Below are 16,401 nucleotides of genomic sequence, written 5' to 3'. Positions count from 1 at the left end.
TTGCTAATAAAAATCTTGAACCATAAATGAACCGGTGCCTGTAAAAAAGGAAAAAGAACGAACGCCTTTGTGACTGCTTTCCTACGGTGCTGATGAACAGCAGGTTCAGGTTAGGGGTCCTTTGGGTCACTGTCGGTTTGTTCTGTCACACCGCTGGTTTTCCGGAGCTTTGTGATTAGCCTTTTATAAGCCAGACGAGTAATTGAGAGTTAGGAACATCCTGGTCTTTGCCTTCAGGAATGAAAAAATGAAAACAAGTGTTGTAAACGGCAGAAGTGATGGCTGCCTCTGCTATGTAAACTCTCCCCGCTGTGGCAGGACGTCTTGGAGGCATCGAGCTTACAAAGAGCAGAACTTTCCCAAACTGCCACAACACATCAGGGTCAGAACTTTGAAGAACTGTCAGAAGGGCCTCGGACAATGTCTCTTTCACTCGTCTGTCATGTGGAGCTCTCATGTTTTAAGTATCGCTGCCAGAAAATCTGAATTTATTTGTTTGGAGGACGTTAACGGCTGTGACCTTTCAGCGCGTTGGCCTTGGAATTCCTCGCTGCTGATGTTGTAAGGAAAGAGAAACTCACTCCACACTGGAGATGTGAGCGATTCCCAGCAAATTGCTTTAAGCCCCGATGTCAGTGGAGGTGAAACAGAGTTTGCCATTGGACGCTTGCCCAGCTTGTTCCGTCCCATTAGACTTAAGCTCGCACGTGATTCGCAGATGCATACTTTTACAGCCGGCTTTACGGATGAAAGCTGCAAGAATATGGAGGTGCAGGCCGGACTCATTTGTCCTGATTGAGCCAACAACTTATTAAACAACAGATTGAACGGCAGGATAAGATGCAGATCTTCATTTTGACTTGTTTGTTTGGGTCATTTCCTCTCCTTTGTTCTTCCTTCTTGTCAGACTTTGGAGCATTCTTTCACTCTGAGTTCATTCACTTGGCCGCCTTCGTGCCACTTATGTGTTCCTTGTCATCACAGAGAAAGCATTAAAACTATTTCCTGTGTTGCTGCCAGAAGAATGCATTACGATTGAGACATTAAGAAGTAGTCATTTAAGGTGAGGTAGCATCCTTTTTCTTCAAACATGTTGATTTTACAACATTCAGGTGCAAAATAAGGAAAAAGGCCAAAACAGCCCTGACCCATCGAGGCATGGACTCCATTAGACATGAAGGTGTGCTGTGGTATCTGGTACCAAGATGTTAGCAGCAGATCCTTTTGCTCCGTGGTCCCATAGTAGGCGCTTTCGGTGGTGGACAGGGGTCAGCATGGGCACCCTGACCGGTCTGCAGCTGCGCAACACCATATGCAACAACCTGTGATGCTCTGTGTGTTCTGACACTTTTCTATCAGAACCAGCCTTAACTTTTTCAGCAATTTGAGCTTCATTAGCTCTTCTGTTGGATCGGACCACACAGGCCAGTCTAAGCTCCCCACGCCAACAATGAGCCCTGTCGCTGGTTCACTGCTTTTCCTTCCTTGGATTACTTTTGGTAGGTCGTGACCACTGCAGACCGGGAACACCCCGCAAGAGCTGCAGTTTTGGAGGTGCTCTGACCCAGTCGTCCAGCCATCACAATTTATCCCTTGTCAAAGTCGCTCACATCCTCACACTTGCTCGTTTTTCCTGCTTCCAACAAATTCCAGGACAAACTGTTCACTTGCTGCCTCACAATTCCCACCCACTGACAGGTGCCATCATAATGAGATAATCAATGTTATTTACTCGACCTGTCAGTGGTCATAATGTTATGGCTGATCGGTGAACATTTTCCGAACTAAATTTGCCTAAAAAGGTGCTGATATTTCGTGCATGAACTCGTTGGTTTGGCTCTCCAGACCGGCAGGGAAAATTCATTTTAGTAATGAAGCAGTCTTGAATTCCCTCGACCACAATTCATGAGCTGCTCTTGGGCAAGGCACTTAACCCCCAACAGCTCTATGCACTGCTGGAACTGGAAGGCCTCCAGGCATGAGCATGCTCTGGTTTTTAAATGCACTTTAAAGAAAATAACAATGACCAGCGGCGCTTTCTTGATATGTCAAAGACAAAGATCATTACACTAGCAGAGTTTGAAGAGTTGGGTTTATTAGGGCTTTCCACAGAGCTGGTGCAAAGACGTTTGCTGTGGTCAGGCGCACCGTAGCCAAAAGAGTCTTCCAACAGCCATGGGAACTTCTCCCAGAAGGAGAGCGATGTCAGCTTTTCCATCTTTGAAAACTCTGGCTGGAGGTCCATGTTCCGTTCAGAGCAGCCAGACACATTTCCATGTTAGTTTTAAAAAGCATTTCTGATCGCAGCGAATGTTTCTCCACTCCACCTTGAGGATTTACAAGGACGCCAAAATGTGGGTCATTTGGAAAAAGCCTTCTTGCCTCTTTGTGTATGTTATTGAAGAAATTGAAAGTGCTTGTGGTGTACTTCTCGGGAGGAAATGTGCGGCAGTGCTGGTAGCAGAGAAAATAAAAGAAGATGCTTGTAATTTATTGCATGCAGTTAGAAGTTACGTCAAATCCATCTACCTTAAATGTTGAAATCTATAAAAAAGTCACTCACAAAGAAGACAGAAGTTAAAGGGGCCTCAGCAGCCCACGAAATGGAATTTCTCATTTTGGCATCCAAACAAAGTTAAGGACTGTAAAACAGTTCAAACTGTATCCTTTTTCAAAAGTCAGGGATCCTTTGAAATTGCCCTCTCTTCAACAAGAGAAACCTTGTTTTCCAATCTGCTTGCATGTGCAGAACTGCAGTCTGTGCGTGTGTGTGTGTATGTGTGTCGACGTGTGTGTGCTTTTTGCGGCCCCTCATCAGGCTCATTCCACAGCACAGCTGCAGTGGCTGAAGTCACACAGTTTGACTCAAGAAGGGGCTTAGCAGCTCATTAACTAACAGAACAAAGTGAGCTTGGAAACAGCCGTGAGTGACTACCAACACTGTCAGAGGTTCAGAGCACAGGCCGCGTTGTCACTATGTGGCGGAGGTGCTCCTCTCTAATGGTGCAGTGAAAGGTGGCCTCACTTTGGACAAAGCCATCAAACATGGAGATAAGAACATAACAAAAACTGTTTTTTATCTTAAACCTTAAAGATACTGTGAGGGACTTTCGATTTGTGTTGATTTTGGCGCCCCCTGTGGACAAACCCGTACCTCTTATCTCTTTGCTGATGTTGTCCTGTACATGCTTAAGTGGTGTTTTTTAACAATAAATCTCTTCCTGCTTTCTTTAAGAGTCATATGTATCGATCACTTTAAATATTTGCCCTGGAAAATGTAAATAAAGGCAGCGTGCAGTTAATCGCTTTGTCTGACACCTACCCGCCACCACTAGACATAATCAATCTTCAGCTGATGGTCTGGTTTGCTTTTGTAGGTCATATAGAGTTATCAGAATTAATCTCAGTCTGTTTCATAACCAGCGAAAAACTCCTCACAGGAGCTTTAAAAGAGAAATAAATGGCACTTGCTACTTCACTTTTATGTGTATACACAACTAAAGCTGCAACCATCATTCGTTAAATCAATATTCAATGAAAAGAAAATTATTCAGCAACATTTTTTTTGAAAATCTATTAGACATAAAAAGAAACACTCTGTGCTTCCAGCCTCTCAAATGTGCTTCTGTGCCTTAACCTATGCTAGCCAGACCTATCTCCACACTTTAGTGTTCTTAATCTCACTATCATGTCCCTCTCTAAATGTATCCTTGGGGCGGCTGTGGCTCAGTGGTAGAGTCGTCTCCCAATTGGAAGGTTGGTGGTCGATCCCTGACTGCAACAGTCACATATCGAAGTGTACTTGGGCAAGACATTGACCCAATCCCAGTCTCCACCCTAAAGCCTAAGCACTGAGGGTTTGAGAACTGCTTATAAATAAGGAATGGCATCACTCGTTGCCTGGAAACCAGATGCGCCATTAAATCTAATATGAGAAAAAGCCGACATCCAGCATGTATTTGTGTGTCTTATAGTGTTTACATATTTTAACAAACTATCAACATAAAGGCCTTTTTGTTGTCACTTACAGATAAACATATATGCGGTTCCATCACCGTCTACGGTTGCATTGTTTACATTAAGTTTTTTCTGTTCAAACTTTATTGAATCCTACTTCCACGTACGTACATGTGTTTACATTTAGTGTGGGGCTGGGCAGTCACATTTGTATATGTCACCAAGTTGGCTATGAACTCTGGGTAAGTCCCACAGGAAAGTCTGCAGATATGTGGACTCAGGGAAAGTCCGTAATTTGGTGTTGAAAAGTCCGCATCAGAACCCTCACGCACTTGGTGATTTGACGGTGGGACAGCACTAAGCACTCACACACTTACCGGGAACGCGCCTCAAAGTTTGTGAGTGTGGAGTTTGGGATTGGGCCACTGAACCCCAAATTTCTCCTAAAACAATAGCCTTTGTTGTGTGAATGCTTATGGATCCTGATTGGAGATTGGCACTTGGGCCTTTGCCATCAGTGAAAGGGTGTGTGAATGGGTGAAAGTGACTAAAAGCACTTTGAGTGGTCGGGAGAAGCACTATATTAGTACAGTCCAGTTAGCATCCTTCCCCCCTTTCTCTGTTAGTTAAGTATATCTCCTTTCCTGAAGTGTTTCCCCTCTGCAGTTCTTTATATGACATTTTAATCAGACATCCACACAAATCTGCCAAAGCTAATATTTTTTATGAGTTTTTATGAGATGCAAACTTCAGCCTTCGGCCCTTTTAATCACTGAGCCTCTTTCTGTCATTTCTTTGCAGAGATTGGACCCGTCACAATCACAACAGACCCGAAGAAGTTCCAGTACGAGCTGAGGGAGCTCTACGTCCAGGTGGGTTCAGAGATCACATTAATCAAAGCAAGGAAGCAGCGGCGGGAGCCCGGATGCTACGGCAGTTGGCATGAGGTCATCTGGCCTTGATAAAAGCAGACTCTGGTCCGACCAGGCGTCTTGTTAGCTGATTAGGACCAAACCTGAATGGAGCGTCTACTTTGGATGATGAAAGAACTTTCAAACAATAATTTATATACTGTTCGAGTTTTATTGGCTTTTCAACGTCCATATAATGTAACCAGGGACTTTAAACTCAAGGCATTGGTCACATGCTGATCTTGCTTTAGCAAATGTAAACCCCCTTATTCAGCCCATGTTTATTTGCTTTCCTGCGCCATTACAAACAAATCTCTAAACAATAACATACAATGGCTAGAAAGCTAAACAGAGTTCTGCCAGGTTCACATATTTGTGTAATCACTTGAGAAAGGAAGTTGTGCAGAAACCCTGTTATGTACCACTTGAGCAAAAAACTGGAACTCCGACAGAGTGAAGTAGCAGTCAGAGGTCCGTCCTTTGAAGGAAAAGATTTTGGCGAGTGTCGTTGCATCCTTGGCATGTGCTAATGCTAATCTGATGTGCAAGCGTGTTGTGTGTAGCATGGAAGAGATCCAGTTTCCTCTCAATCACTGCTCCATTCCTGAGTCTGTTTTTCCTCCCCTCCCCTCTTCACCTGCACAACCCCTGAAGACGTTTTGGCCCGGGAAAATGGAAAAGATACTCTTCTGATTTGACTTTTCTCTTGAAATTGAAATTCTTCTGTCATGAATGACATTGTGTTTAATGGGTCGGATGTTAGGCAACACTTCATATTTTTAAGCCACAGGAACAAAAGTGCATGAAGAGGTTATCGGTATGAGTTTCAAGGTCAATCTGGGAATGAAGGAAAGGATTTTTGACCTTAGATTAGATTTTCGGATCCATGTTAGACAGCAGATTTCTGTCTCTTCACCTTCCACCCCCTTGGGGTAAAACCACGGGTCAATAATCTCCAGATTTTAATCTTTAGAGTGATGTTTCGTAGCGTGTGATTGAACCCTGCAGACAAACAAAAAGGTTTCTGTTGGAATGCTGCAATCTAAATTTGTCTTTGACCCCAACATGAAGCCAGAGACATAGATAGATAACAAAGACAGATTGAATATTCACACATTTAAACTATGTTTGTTGCTCCTGGGGGCTGCACGGTGGTGCAGTGGTTACTACTGTCCCCTCACAGCTAGAAGATCCCTGATTCAAATCCCGGTTTGGATGTAGGGGACCTTTCTTTGTGGAGTTTGCATGTTCTCCCTGTGCATGTGTGGGTTCTCTCCTGGTGCTCCGGCCTCCTCCCACAGTCCAAAGACATGCTCGTTAGGTTCACTGGTGACTCTACATTGCCCGTAGGTGCAAAGGTGAGGCGTAAAAGGTTGTCTGTCTCGATGTGGCTGGCAACCAGTCCAGGGTGTACCCCGCCTCTCGCCCAATGAGAGTTGGGATAGACTCCAGCCCCCCCGCGATGGTCATGTGTTTGAAAAACATGGGCCAGACGTGGCCATCGAACAGGCGATGGGGATTTGGCACCATGTAGTTCCTAGAGCAACTCCTCTTTTTGCATTGTTCGTACGGGATGGAAAAAGGTAACGTTTATTGTCAGAGTTTGGGAAGATCTCAGTCTCCAGGGTGTTGTTAACGCCACGAGACTTCTCAAACTTCACCGGGTTGTCTATCCATGCGTAGATCGTGCTCATCATGGTGTCCATGCACCCTGCAAGATACAAAGTTCCTTAAATATTGACAATCTATTGGATGTGGTGTATGTACCACTTGACATTCAATTCTCTCAAGACTTAATTTCTGTGCTATTTCATTATCGCTGGTTGGAAAGTCCGACATCGAGGACTTTCATAAGAACTGCTATCATACCAAACATTAACCATGTAAGGGCAAAAGCTTAATGTAGTCCTGTATACCACATTTAACCCCAACAATGAACATAGCATTGAATGTACTCATTATACTCTCATTTTTTAGCTTCTACGATGAATGTTGTATCAACAGGGCTAGTGTATTGCATTGCATTAGATTCCATTGGTTGACCTCATAGTGACTGCTATGACAGACTACTGTGACTGTATATCTAAAATATTACCTGGACAATTCGAAGAACCATGTAGGTGGCTCCCAAACTAATAGGTACATTTGTACGTTCACACAATATGCTGATGACACCCTTCTGTTTCTCAGGGAGGTGGGGACTGTCCTGAGATGAGCATCGGTGCCATTAAGATTGCGTTGGAGATCTCCTTGCCGGGTTCCTTCATTTATGTCTTCACAGACGCCCGCTCCAAAGATTACAAGCTGACCCATGAAGTCCTGCAGCTCATTCAGCAGAAGCAGTCACAGGTTTGGATATATAATATAGAGCATAAGGTATAAACGTCTAGAGGTAAAGAGATGACATTTTTTATATGTTTGTGTGTGTAGGTGGTGTTTGTGCTGACGGGGGACTGTGATGACCGGAGTCATATTGGCTACAAGGTTTATGAGGAGATCGCTTCCACCAGCTCTGGGCAGGTCTTCCATCTAGACAAGAAACAGGTCAATGAGGTAAGAGCATCAGTCACGGACGTTTGGAGTGGGATTCTCTTTGCCCCTTAGGTTTCAGAGTTGGAAGAACAATTTTCTGGTTTCAGAAGACAAGCATTTGTCACACAGTGTTCACATCATTTTAGCTTGGCCCAGTTCTACCCCTAAACTGTGTAAATTACATTACAGTAGAAGGTTTTACTGCCTCTCTTGTCTTTTGCTTTGCCCATGTTCAAGTCTGGACTCCAGATCAAATGTGCAGGAAACATTTCATTGATTGATGCCTACCTCGGCTCTTTCGAACCTTTCCAAGAAGAGTAAATCAGCAGTCTCGGACTGGGCAGGGAGTCAAAGTCTGAATAGTATTGCTGTTTTATTGCTATAAGTCGTTTCTAGGGCTGGATTACATTTTCTATTGAGACTGCATAATCCTGCATAAAGTAATGTACTTTATTCTGTTACATCTGTTCATCAGCTACGATACTTCACTTGAATATTTGCAGGATCTTATGCAACACACACTTTTACAGTTGGTGCCACCAGGGCAGACATTTTTACTTTTTTATGGTTTTAGTCTAATAATGTATATTTTTCTCACAAACAGCTTTACCCTGAAACATTTAGAAATGATCGCCCTGTATGGTATTTTTTCACGTCACAAATGCCTGCGCCTTTACACGCGTTGAGTTAAATTGCACCTGTGTCTGGGTTTTTAAACAGTAGCTGTTGAGTTTTCTGTAGGGACAAGGGGGAAACAGGGGGCAGGACACGGGGGAATGTCAGAAACTTCCTGATGAAAGCTTTGCACATGTTGAGGGGATGACCTTGTAAGCAGCTGAGGGGGTAAATGTATGTGTTTCTGTGTGTGTGTGTTTAATGCTAGATCATTGATGTTTAAAAATACATTCATGGACTAACTTCTTAAAACACAGTACTTTATGTAGCTTCTACACATCACAGACAAGTTGTAGCTTTCCCCTAAAATAATCTGTAATTCCTGCATTTTTCAATTTTCTTTCCCCTCTCTAGGTTCTGAAATGGGTGGAGGAGGCGGTGCAGTCCTCCAAGGTCCACCTGCTGTCCACTGATCACTTCTCTGGGGTCAGCAACACGTGGCAGATGCCCTTTGACCCCAGCCTCAAGGAAGTCACTGTGGCGCTCAGTGGCCCGGCGCCTCACATTGAGATTAAAAACCCCCAGGGTATGATAAGTGTTTATTAGCACGTGTGTTATGTGCAGAAATGTGCCAAAATAATGAGTGATCAAAAATGAGAATGCAGAGGCTGCTTGATGGTGTACGAGGGCTCACTGATGGTTTGATAAGTATGTAAATGATTTGAATCATACGGTCGTTACTGACACCCGATCTCAATCAGTTTATACATCTAGGGAAGACTTTGAACTGACATTAATTACAGCACTCTCCACCACATTATCAGAACACCAAATGATTGAATAAATATCTTTTGAATGTTGGATATTCTATTTCTCCAGCAGTGCAGTTCAGACTGAAAGAGTCTGTGACAAGAAGCATGAACTTCTCAAGCTGCTTGTGGTGACATTACTAAGACCCTTAATGTTGTTTTTTCTTAAATATGTTGCTCATCTTTATATAAAGTAACCAAAAAGTTATACATTTTTGTAATATCTTTTATCCTTTTTTTTTAGATTTTTTTTTTTTGGCCTTTCATGCCTTTATTTAGAGGACAGTGGATAGTGTTGGAAACGGGGGAAGAGAGTGGGGATAACAGGCAGCAAAAGGCCAAGGGCAGGAGTTGAACCCGGGGCCGCCGCATTGAGGACTATACCCTCTGTATATGGCCACCGATTTAACCGCTGAGCTAAACCGGTACCCTGTTTTTGTAATATCTTTAATATTATATAAGCTATAAATATCAGATGATTTTGACATGCATTATTGAGAAAGTCCACTCACTCTGCAGTAAATAGCTGAAATGAAGGACATACTCATTTAGTTTGTCCGTGTTTTTATAGGTCATTTTTACAGTGAAGGAAAAGACTCAAAATTGTGTCGTTTTCTGTATTTATACTGTAATAAACAACAATTCATCGTGAAATAGTGATGCACCCAAAAATAATACCTCGGTCTCTCATGCTGTTTGCAAAGATAACGGTACAAACACTGATCATTTGCATCACCACACTTGCTGAGGAGCGATTTTACTGTGAGCTAAATCATTTTATCTAAACACCAAGTGTAAACCACAGGTTTTCAGAATAAAGGAGCAGAAGCTCTACACTCAACTTTCATTCAAGTTTGAATAAAAGGTTCAAAGTCAACTTTTTAGGCAATTAAACTGTAGATACATTTGGTGCTGGTTTAGTTCAGTTAGTAGAGCAGGTGCCTCATGTATAGAGGCTAAAGTCCTCGTCGCACTGATCGCAGGCTCCAATCCCGGTCTGCCGATCATTTGGGGCAAGTCATCCCCCGCTCGCTACTCCCCACATTTCCTGTCTCTCTTCAGCTCAGAATGAGAATCAGCTGTCCTATAATATAAAGGCAAAAGCCAACCTTGTGCCTAACCTGCAGCCATGCATCAACAAGTGTTAAGAATTCATTTGCATCAGTCAAAGCTGCAGACAAAGTGAATAATTGTCTCTGCGTTCACGTTTGGCCTCCAGGGAAGCTCGTGGGGAAGAGTGATGGCCTGACGGAGCTCCTGCACATTCCCAACTCCGCCAAAGTTGTCAACATCAAGGACCCACAGCCTGGGATGTGGACTATCAAGGTAAACAATTCGTACTTTACCCTGGGAATGCGTGTGAAATTACAGGCCTCTCTCGACAATCCCCAGAGCGGAGCTGTCTTTTAAAAAGACTTACTGCAAACAGTTCAGTGGTACAACCTTGGAATGAGGTCACAACTCACACCCCAGGAGGGAGCAGGGCCCTCGAGGACGGCTCTTACGATGAATTACTGCAGTAATATATCAGCATGTTGTGATATCTAATCAATTTAACATGCTGGACGTCTGCTGAAAGCATCTCAAAAACAGGATCAGAAAGACACATTTTGAGCGCTGAGATGATTTTTAAGACAGTCTTGATAGATGAGGATAAATCAGTTCAAGGCCGCTCCTGTCAACACAACAAACGACATATTTGTTTGGGGCACCTTAGCTGTTGTGTTTCCCCTTGCAGAGTGGAAACCGTTGGCACCCTGCTGTCGAGCTAATGCAAAAAAAAGGTCACACGTTTGACTGCGCGCACTGTCAATGCCAGATGCTGGGAAATGACAAGCATTTTTACCTGAGTGATTTGTTGATGGGGCCTCGATGGATCCTGCTGGGACACTTTCCCTCATCTCTGCATAGCTGTGTTGTGAGTTAGCTCCTGTTTGATTTACAGGGGAAGAGATTCGATGGAAAACTGTGTCATCTCTGTGTTTCCTTCCTAGAAAAGTGCAGTTGAACAGATGCATGTATGCTAAGTTTTTTGCATATTTGTTGTAGGTTCTCTGGAGGATTGGATTGGATTTGTTTGGGCACTTTTTGTAAAGCATTTAGCATTTCGTTTTAATCACTTACATATACATAAAAAGCCTCTTCTCTTCTTTGCATGCTTTCAATGCCTCTCTAATGCTCTTGCATAGGCAGTTTTGACAGTTTGGATCATAATGGGCCAGAAAAGACCACTGTAATTATGGTTTAAATTGTATGCATTAATTCTTCAATGTAGCACTTTTTAAAAAAGTAGCACACTTCCAAGATATCCAGACAGTGCTGCATGTGTCTGGTTGTAACTCTTGATTTTCCTCGCTAACGGTCGCTTTCCTTTTTAGACAGTTTGCCTTCATCTGAGCGTCGAATTTGTTTCTTTTTCTTTGGATTTTCACTTCTTGTTGAAGTTGTATCTGTAGTCATCGATCTTTTCTTTGTTTGTTCAGCCATAGTAGATTACTGTTTACTCGCAACACTTGCAGAGAGCGGAAAAGCAGCCGCTTAGCTCCGCCTACCCTCTCTGACAGTCCAATCACTAACTGGGCGCCGCTTGTCATTTTTTCCGCAAAAGTTGCACCAGACACCCAGTCTGTAATACTGCAAATGCAAAGGCTTTCACCAGTGGGCCATAGGCTCGATCACCATTGTGTTACCTCATTCAGCGATAGATAGTGACTTAACAGACATTTACTGAAAGGTGCTAAATGTAACTTCCAGAAAATCCTCATTCCTAGCGACACGGCTTGCGTTGTCTTGTGTTGGACACTGTTGACTGTAGTGGCAGATACGTCTCATCCTCTTGTTTCCCGGAAAAAAACGTCCCGAGTGCTTTACATAAAAATCAGGCCAATGGAGGAAGTTGGGGAAAGTCTCAATTTATCAGTTCCTATACTACCCCTTCAGACATTGACAATAAAAAATTATATTTGATTGATGAATATATGTAAAATCTTACATATAGCCCCTTCAAATGAAAATCTTCCAGATAATTACTTTAAACCAGTAATTCAGACTGGGATTGACAAGTCCCTTCCAGCTGTGTCTGCACTTGACCCACAGGTTAAACCCATGCTGAGGTCTGTCTCTAAACTCCAGTGTGATGATCCATTTCCCTGTTTACACAGAAAAGCTGCAATTTTTTCCACGTCTTACTGTTGCACTTCTGGCTTTCTTTTTCCTTCTGTGTGATGAACTAGAAATCACTCCCTGATATAATGTGTCACCTTTGGCAGACCTTTGTGAAACGTTTTGAGTGATTTATCAGGGTTACTCTTTAAATGAAACTTTGGGATTTAAAGCTGCTCAAAGGTGAGTAAGCTGTGTATTGTATTTCTTTTTGATAATAATTATGGAGACCTGTTTCTTGGACGGTGCTCATAGAAGCGATGACGGATATCAAACAGACGTAAAAAGATAAATTGTATCCGGCCTTATTTTTGTCCTTTGTTTGCCTCTTCTTCTGCTCCGTGTCTCATCACTCATCGTGAGTCTTTTTCTTCACTTCACTTATCTTATTTTCTGTTTCCTCGTGCATCCTCCTCCCAATAAATTCAGTGCCTTAATTCTTTCCGTCAGCGAGCACATTCTGTTTTTCTGTCCTCTCTCTCTTTAGTCCCAATACATCTTTTTGTTCCCATTTCTCTTGGACATCACCTTTTCCATCCCTCGGTCCCCCGCACAGCACTCGACCAAACTAAAAATAACCGCCTCACATCTGCAGCCGTGTTTCCCAGGACATCAACAGAAATGTGGAGAAATAGTTTAGAGGGATTTCACTCTTCTGCCGTGCTGCTTTTCAGAAAGGCTAATGGCCCGTGACACCCCACTGTAAGGCCCAGGCTGTGGACTGTGTGTGAAAAGGAATTTGATCCTTTTTAATCTGCCTTTAATTGGATGTTGTGGTGGAGTGTAGAAGGTGGGCTCACCACACTGTCACTCCCTGGTTCTTCAGCCATAGTTTTAGCTACCCGGAATTACCTTGGATATCATTTCATTATTACTCTAACAAGTGTTATCTTTTTGCAAATATTGTATTAGCAATTAGTATATAAGGTATAATGATGAGGATATGATACCAGGTGTGCACAGACAGATTCCAATCAAACTGTGAGCATGTTACCCAGACAGCAAGTTACAACACTTTATTATTGACCTTTAACCTTTGCCCAAATCAAGTGATTTTAGTGTGCATGCTAGAATGTTGGATGCACATATTATCAAAACATGTCCAGTGTGAATACTAGGGGTGGGAATCACAGGATAACTCAAGATACGATAAGACGCTATTATACGTGACACGACCCGATGCTATACGATATGATGTATCACGATACGATGCAACTGGACAAGATACAACACAACACGATATGATGCGACATGATGCGACACGATACGATGTGACCGGACACGATATGATCGGACATGATATGATGCAATACGATACGATGCGACCGAACACGATTTGATGCGACAGGATGCGATGCGATACCATGTGACCGGACACGATATGATCGGACATGAGATGATGCATCACGATGCGATGCGACCGGGCACGATAAGATGCGACAGGATGCGATGCAACGCGACATGATACGCCGCGACAGGATATGACGCGATATGTTGCGATTCGTGGCCCAGGAGAACAATTATATCACACGCGATTCTGCAATTATTAATATATTGCAAGACAATCATCATACATCACGATGTCTGATTCACTTCTTGTTTGGCCAATTAATTTCCTTTCATCTTACCCTCATTCATGTCGTAAGCGCCCCCGCGAGGAGTCATGAAGTAGTGACGCAGTGAGTCAAGATTACAGGGAAATCTGTTTAGAGCGCCGTATATTTATAAATTAAAATATCGATATTTGCCGCCAGCCTATCGACACTTGTACTGCACAAGTGAGGACGACGATATATTGCCTTATCGATATTTTGTCCTACCCCTAGTGAACATACTTCGTTATTCAAAGCACAGTTAGAATAGCTGTGTGTGTATGATTGTGTTACAGTGATGTCTTGTCTCATCATGTATGGATGTGTGTGTATCTTTGTATGTAGTGTGTACATGTTTGGGCTCTACTGAGATTCATCCCAGTGAGACTTTAATGAGGACAGAGTCGTGTCATTGCAATGCACCGCTCTTCTTCTTCTTCTTGTGGCCGCTCCTCTGAGTCTGCTCCTCTCTCTTCTCATGGTTTTCTCTCCTGGTGTGTAGACAGCACTGGTCATCTTGATGAACACAGAACTTATCAAATGGTTTAAATATTGGAGGAGAAGAAGAAGCAGGACAGTCATTTTAAAAGACTATTGAAAGCAAACTAATTGAAGAGTTTCCCATGATTTGGGCTGTATTCCTAAGTCCATATTTTGCAGACAAGTGCTTAATATGTCACTTTGATTATAGATTCATTTTGTGGTATAATATAATAAAACAAACCCATAAATCCTTGATTGTAGACTTGTGTAATCCAGGATGAGAATATGGATCTGAAGTGGACCTTATACCCGTGCTACCATGCTGCCATTCCCAACACTAAAGCAGTTTAGAGTGCTTTATATTATACATGAAATTAAATGTAATATAGTGTAACATTTAAAGAAGGGTTAGGTGTGTTTGAGAGCCCAGATCAAGTGTTCATGACACATACAAACGCTGTAGGAGCTGATTCTGCCGAGTGAGGGTGTATGTGAGACCTGTGCTGCTCAATCTGCACGGGTGGGTGTGAAATTGGGAAATGAGGGCTTTAATGACAGGGACTGCTCTTGTCTTAGGCAACAGCATGACCTTTAAAGGACCTCTCCCCTTATTATGGCCCCATTTACAACCAGCTAAAGACCTGGAATGATGAGCAAGGCATGTATTGTTTTTTATGATGGCAGACATTAGCATTAAAGGCTGTGGCGGATCCCCTTTGTCCCGGTGTTACCTCATTGTTTGAGCTCTGTTGTCTGTCTGCCGTCTCCTGTTTGGTTCTGCTCACAGTGAATTGAAGTTTATATCAGGGAGAGCTCGGTAATTGTAAACCTGCACATTCTCTTTCATTTCAGGCAATTGCAAATGACAGTTTAGGTTTGCATGCCTCACTCCGCCGTGTGAGTCAATGTCTGTGACACCTCCGAGGTGTTTTACCCAAGGTGAGGAGTTTCCACCTCTCAACAGCCTATATTTCATCGTAATTACTCCGTCTCAAAGCTTCAAAAGAGCTCCACATGATGAAGGCCACATGAGACATTAGCCACTTTTAGATTATAGTGGTTGTGTTTGTTTAATTAAAGTATAGATGTCAGACTGAATGGGTCATCTTTGGATTGCGGAGTGTGAGACAGTCAGCCTTGACTTACTTCAAGTGGCTTGTTCATACATGCAAGGGATGGCTGGCACACAAAAGGCTGTTACACAACAGTCCCAGTGCTGTGTCTGTCATTTAGACCACTTAGTACTGCCTTTGATGCAACCACTCTAAGGGCCTTTTTTCATAATGATACTGCATATTAAGATGAAACCTCGAAGCTAGAAACAAGGGTGCACTAAGCATTGTTTGTGTACATAAATCTACATGTCTTCTTTTCTCTGATGCAGACCTCTAGTGAGGGAAGACACTCCGTTCGTATCTCAGGTCTCAGCACCATCGACTTCCGAGCCGGGTTTTCCAGAAAGCCCACCCTGGACTTCAAGAAGACCTCCAGCAGGCCGGTTCAAGGTCAGTCAGGTCAACCTTGCCGAATTGTAAAAGCACCACAGCTGTTGTCTGTTTTCCCTTTCACCTGTTCGCTTCACTTACATCTTGTAGCTCTTGGACAGTATAAAGTTCATGTTATAACAATTTTCCAGGTATTCCCACCCACATCCTGCTGAACACCACCGGGCTTTTACCTCCTGCGCGGGCGGACAGGCTGGACCTCCTGTCAATCAACGGCGAAGTGATCAAAACTCTGCCGATCCGCTTCTACCCCGAGCGGCAGCCGTACGGCCTCTGGAACATCACAGAGTTCATCCCACCCAACGAGGCCTTCTTCCTGCGGGTGACGGGGTATGACCTGGACGGTTACATGTTCCAGAGAGTCTCCAGCGTTTCCTTCTCCAGCATCAAACCTGGTCAGTGATGCAGGTTTTCACCCATTTTTAGAAGAAGGTTAAAGGGGCTACTTAAATTGTTTTAACAGCTTTGTTTGCTTCTTTCCTCTATCTCTCTTTAAGATGCCCCGAAGGTGCTGATGCCGGCCACCACTCATGGCTACTACCTCCAGAGAGGAGCTGTCAACTGCCAGATAGAGAGCCTGATCCCGTTCACTCTGCGCTTCAGCAGGGACGGGAGGCGACTGGGGGTGGACCAACTCTTCAGGTGATCATGGGCGTACACTGCCAAACAGTCCAATATCACACATTTTCATCAAGGGGCATTCAAATAGGTATAGCATACACCCTCAGTCCTTAGACCCTCAATCTGGATAAGGAAAATTCTTCCAGGATGTCTCCCTTATTTGAGGTTCTAAATAAACACAGAGGTCTGATATAAAGAGGAATAGACGTGCTCT

General features: G+C 43.4%; 1 protein-coding gene across 1 annotated transcript in view; it reads left to right on the top strand.

Annotated features, from left to right (window-relative positions):
* hmcn1 (hemicentin 1) overlaps positions 1 to 16,401 on the top strand; it is an 87,380-nt gene that overhangs the window by 15,007 nt on the left and 55,972 nt on the right. Inside the window, exons 2-9 of the mRNA XM_069679597.1 lie at positions 4,759 to 4,829; positions 7,059 to 7,217; positions 7,299 to 7,421; positions 8,430 to 8,601; positions 10,044 to 10,150; positions 15,446 to 15,566; positions 15,698 to 15,961; positions 16,064 to 16,208. Of these exons, the coding sequence (XP_069535698.1) occupies positions 4,759 to 4,829; positions 7,059 to 7,217; positions 7,299 to 7,421; positions 8,430 to 8,601; positions 10,044 to 10,150; positions 15,446 to 15,566; positions 15,698 to 15,961; positions 16,064 to 16,208 (1,162 nt within the window). The remainder of the gene's footprint in view (positions 1 to 4,758; positions 4,830 to 7,058; positions 7,218 to 7,298; positions 7,422 to 8,429; positions 8,602 to 10,043; positions 10,151 to 15,445; positions 15,567 to 15,697; positions 15,962 to 16,063; positions 16,209 to 16,401) is intronic.

Source organism: Semicossyphus pulcher, unplaced genomic scaffold (genome assembly GCF_022749685.1).
Source record: "Semicossyphus pulcher isolate SPU_LCO1_2020_fin unplaced genomic scaffold, fSemPul1.0.p SCAF_4, whole genome shotgun sequence".
Classification (NCBI taxonomy): Eukaryota; Metazoa; Chordata; class Actinopteri; order Labriformes; family Labridae; genus Semicossyphus; species Semicossyphus pulcher.
The sequence above is the reverse complement of the archived record's forward strand: the minus strand, read 5'-3'. Positions and strand labels throughout refer to the sequence as shown.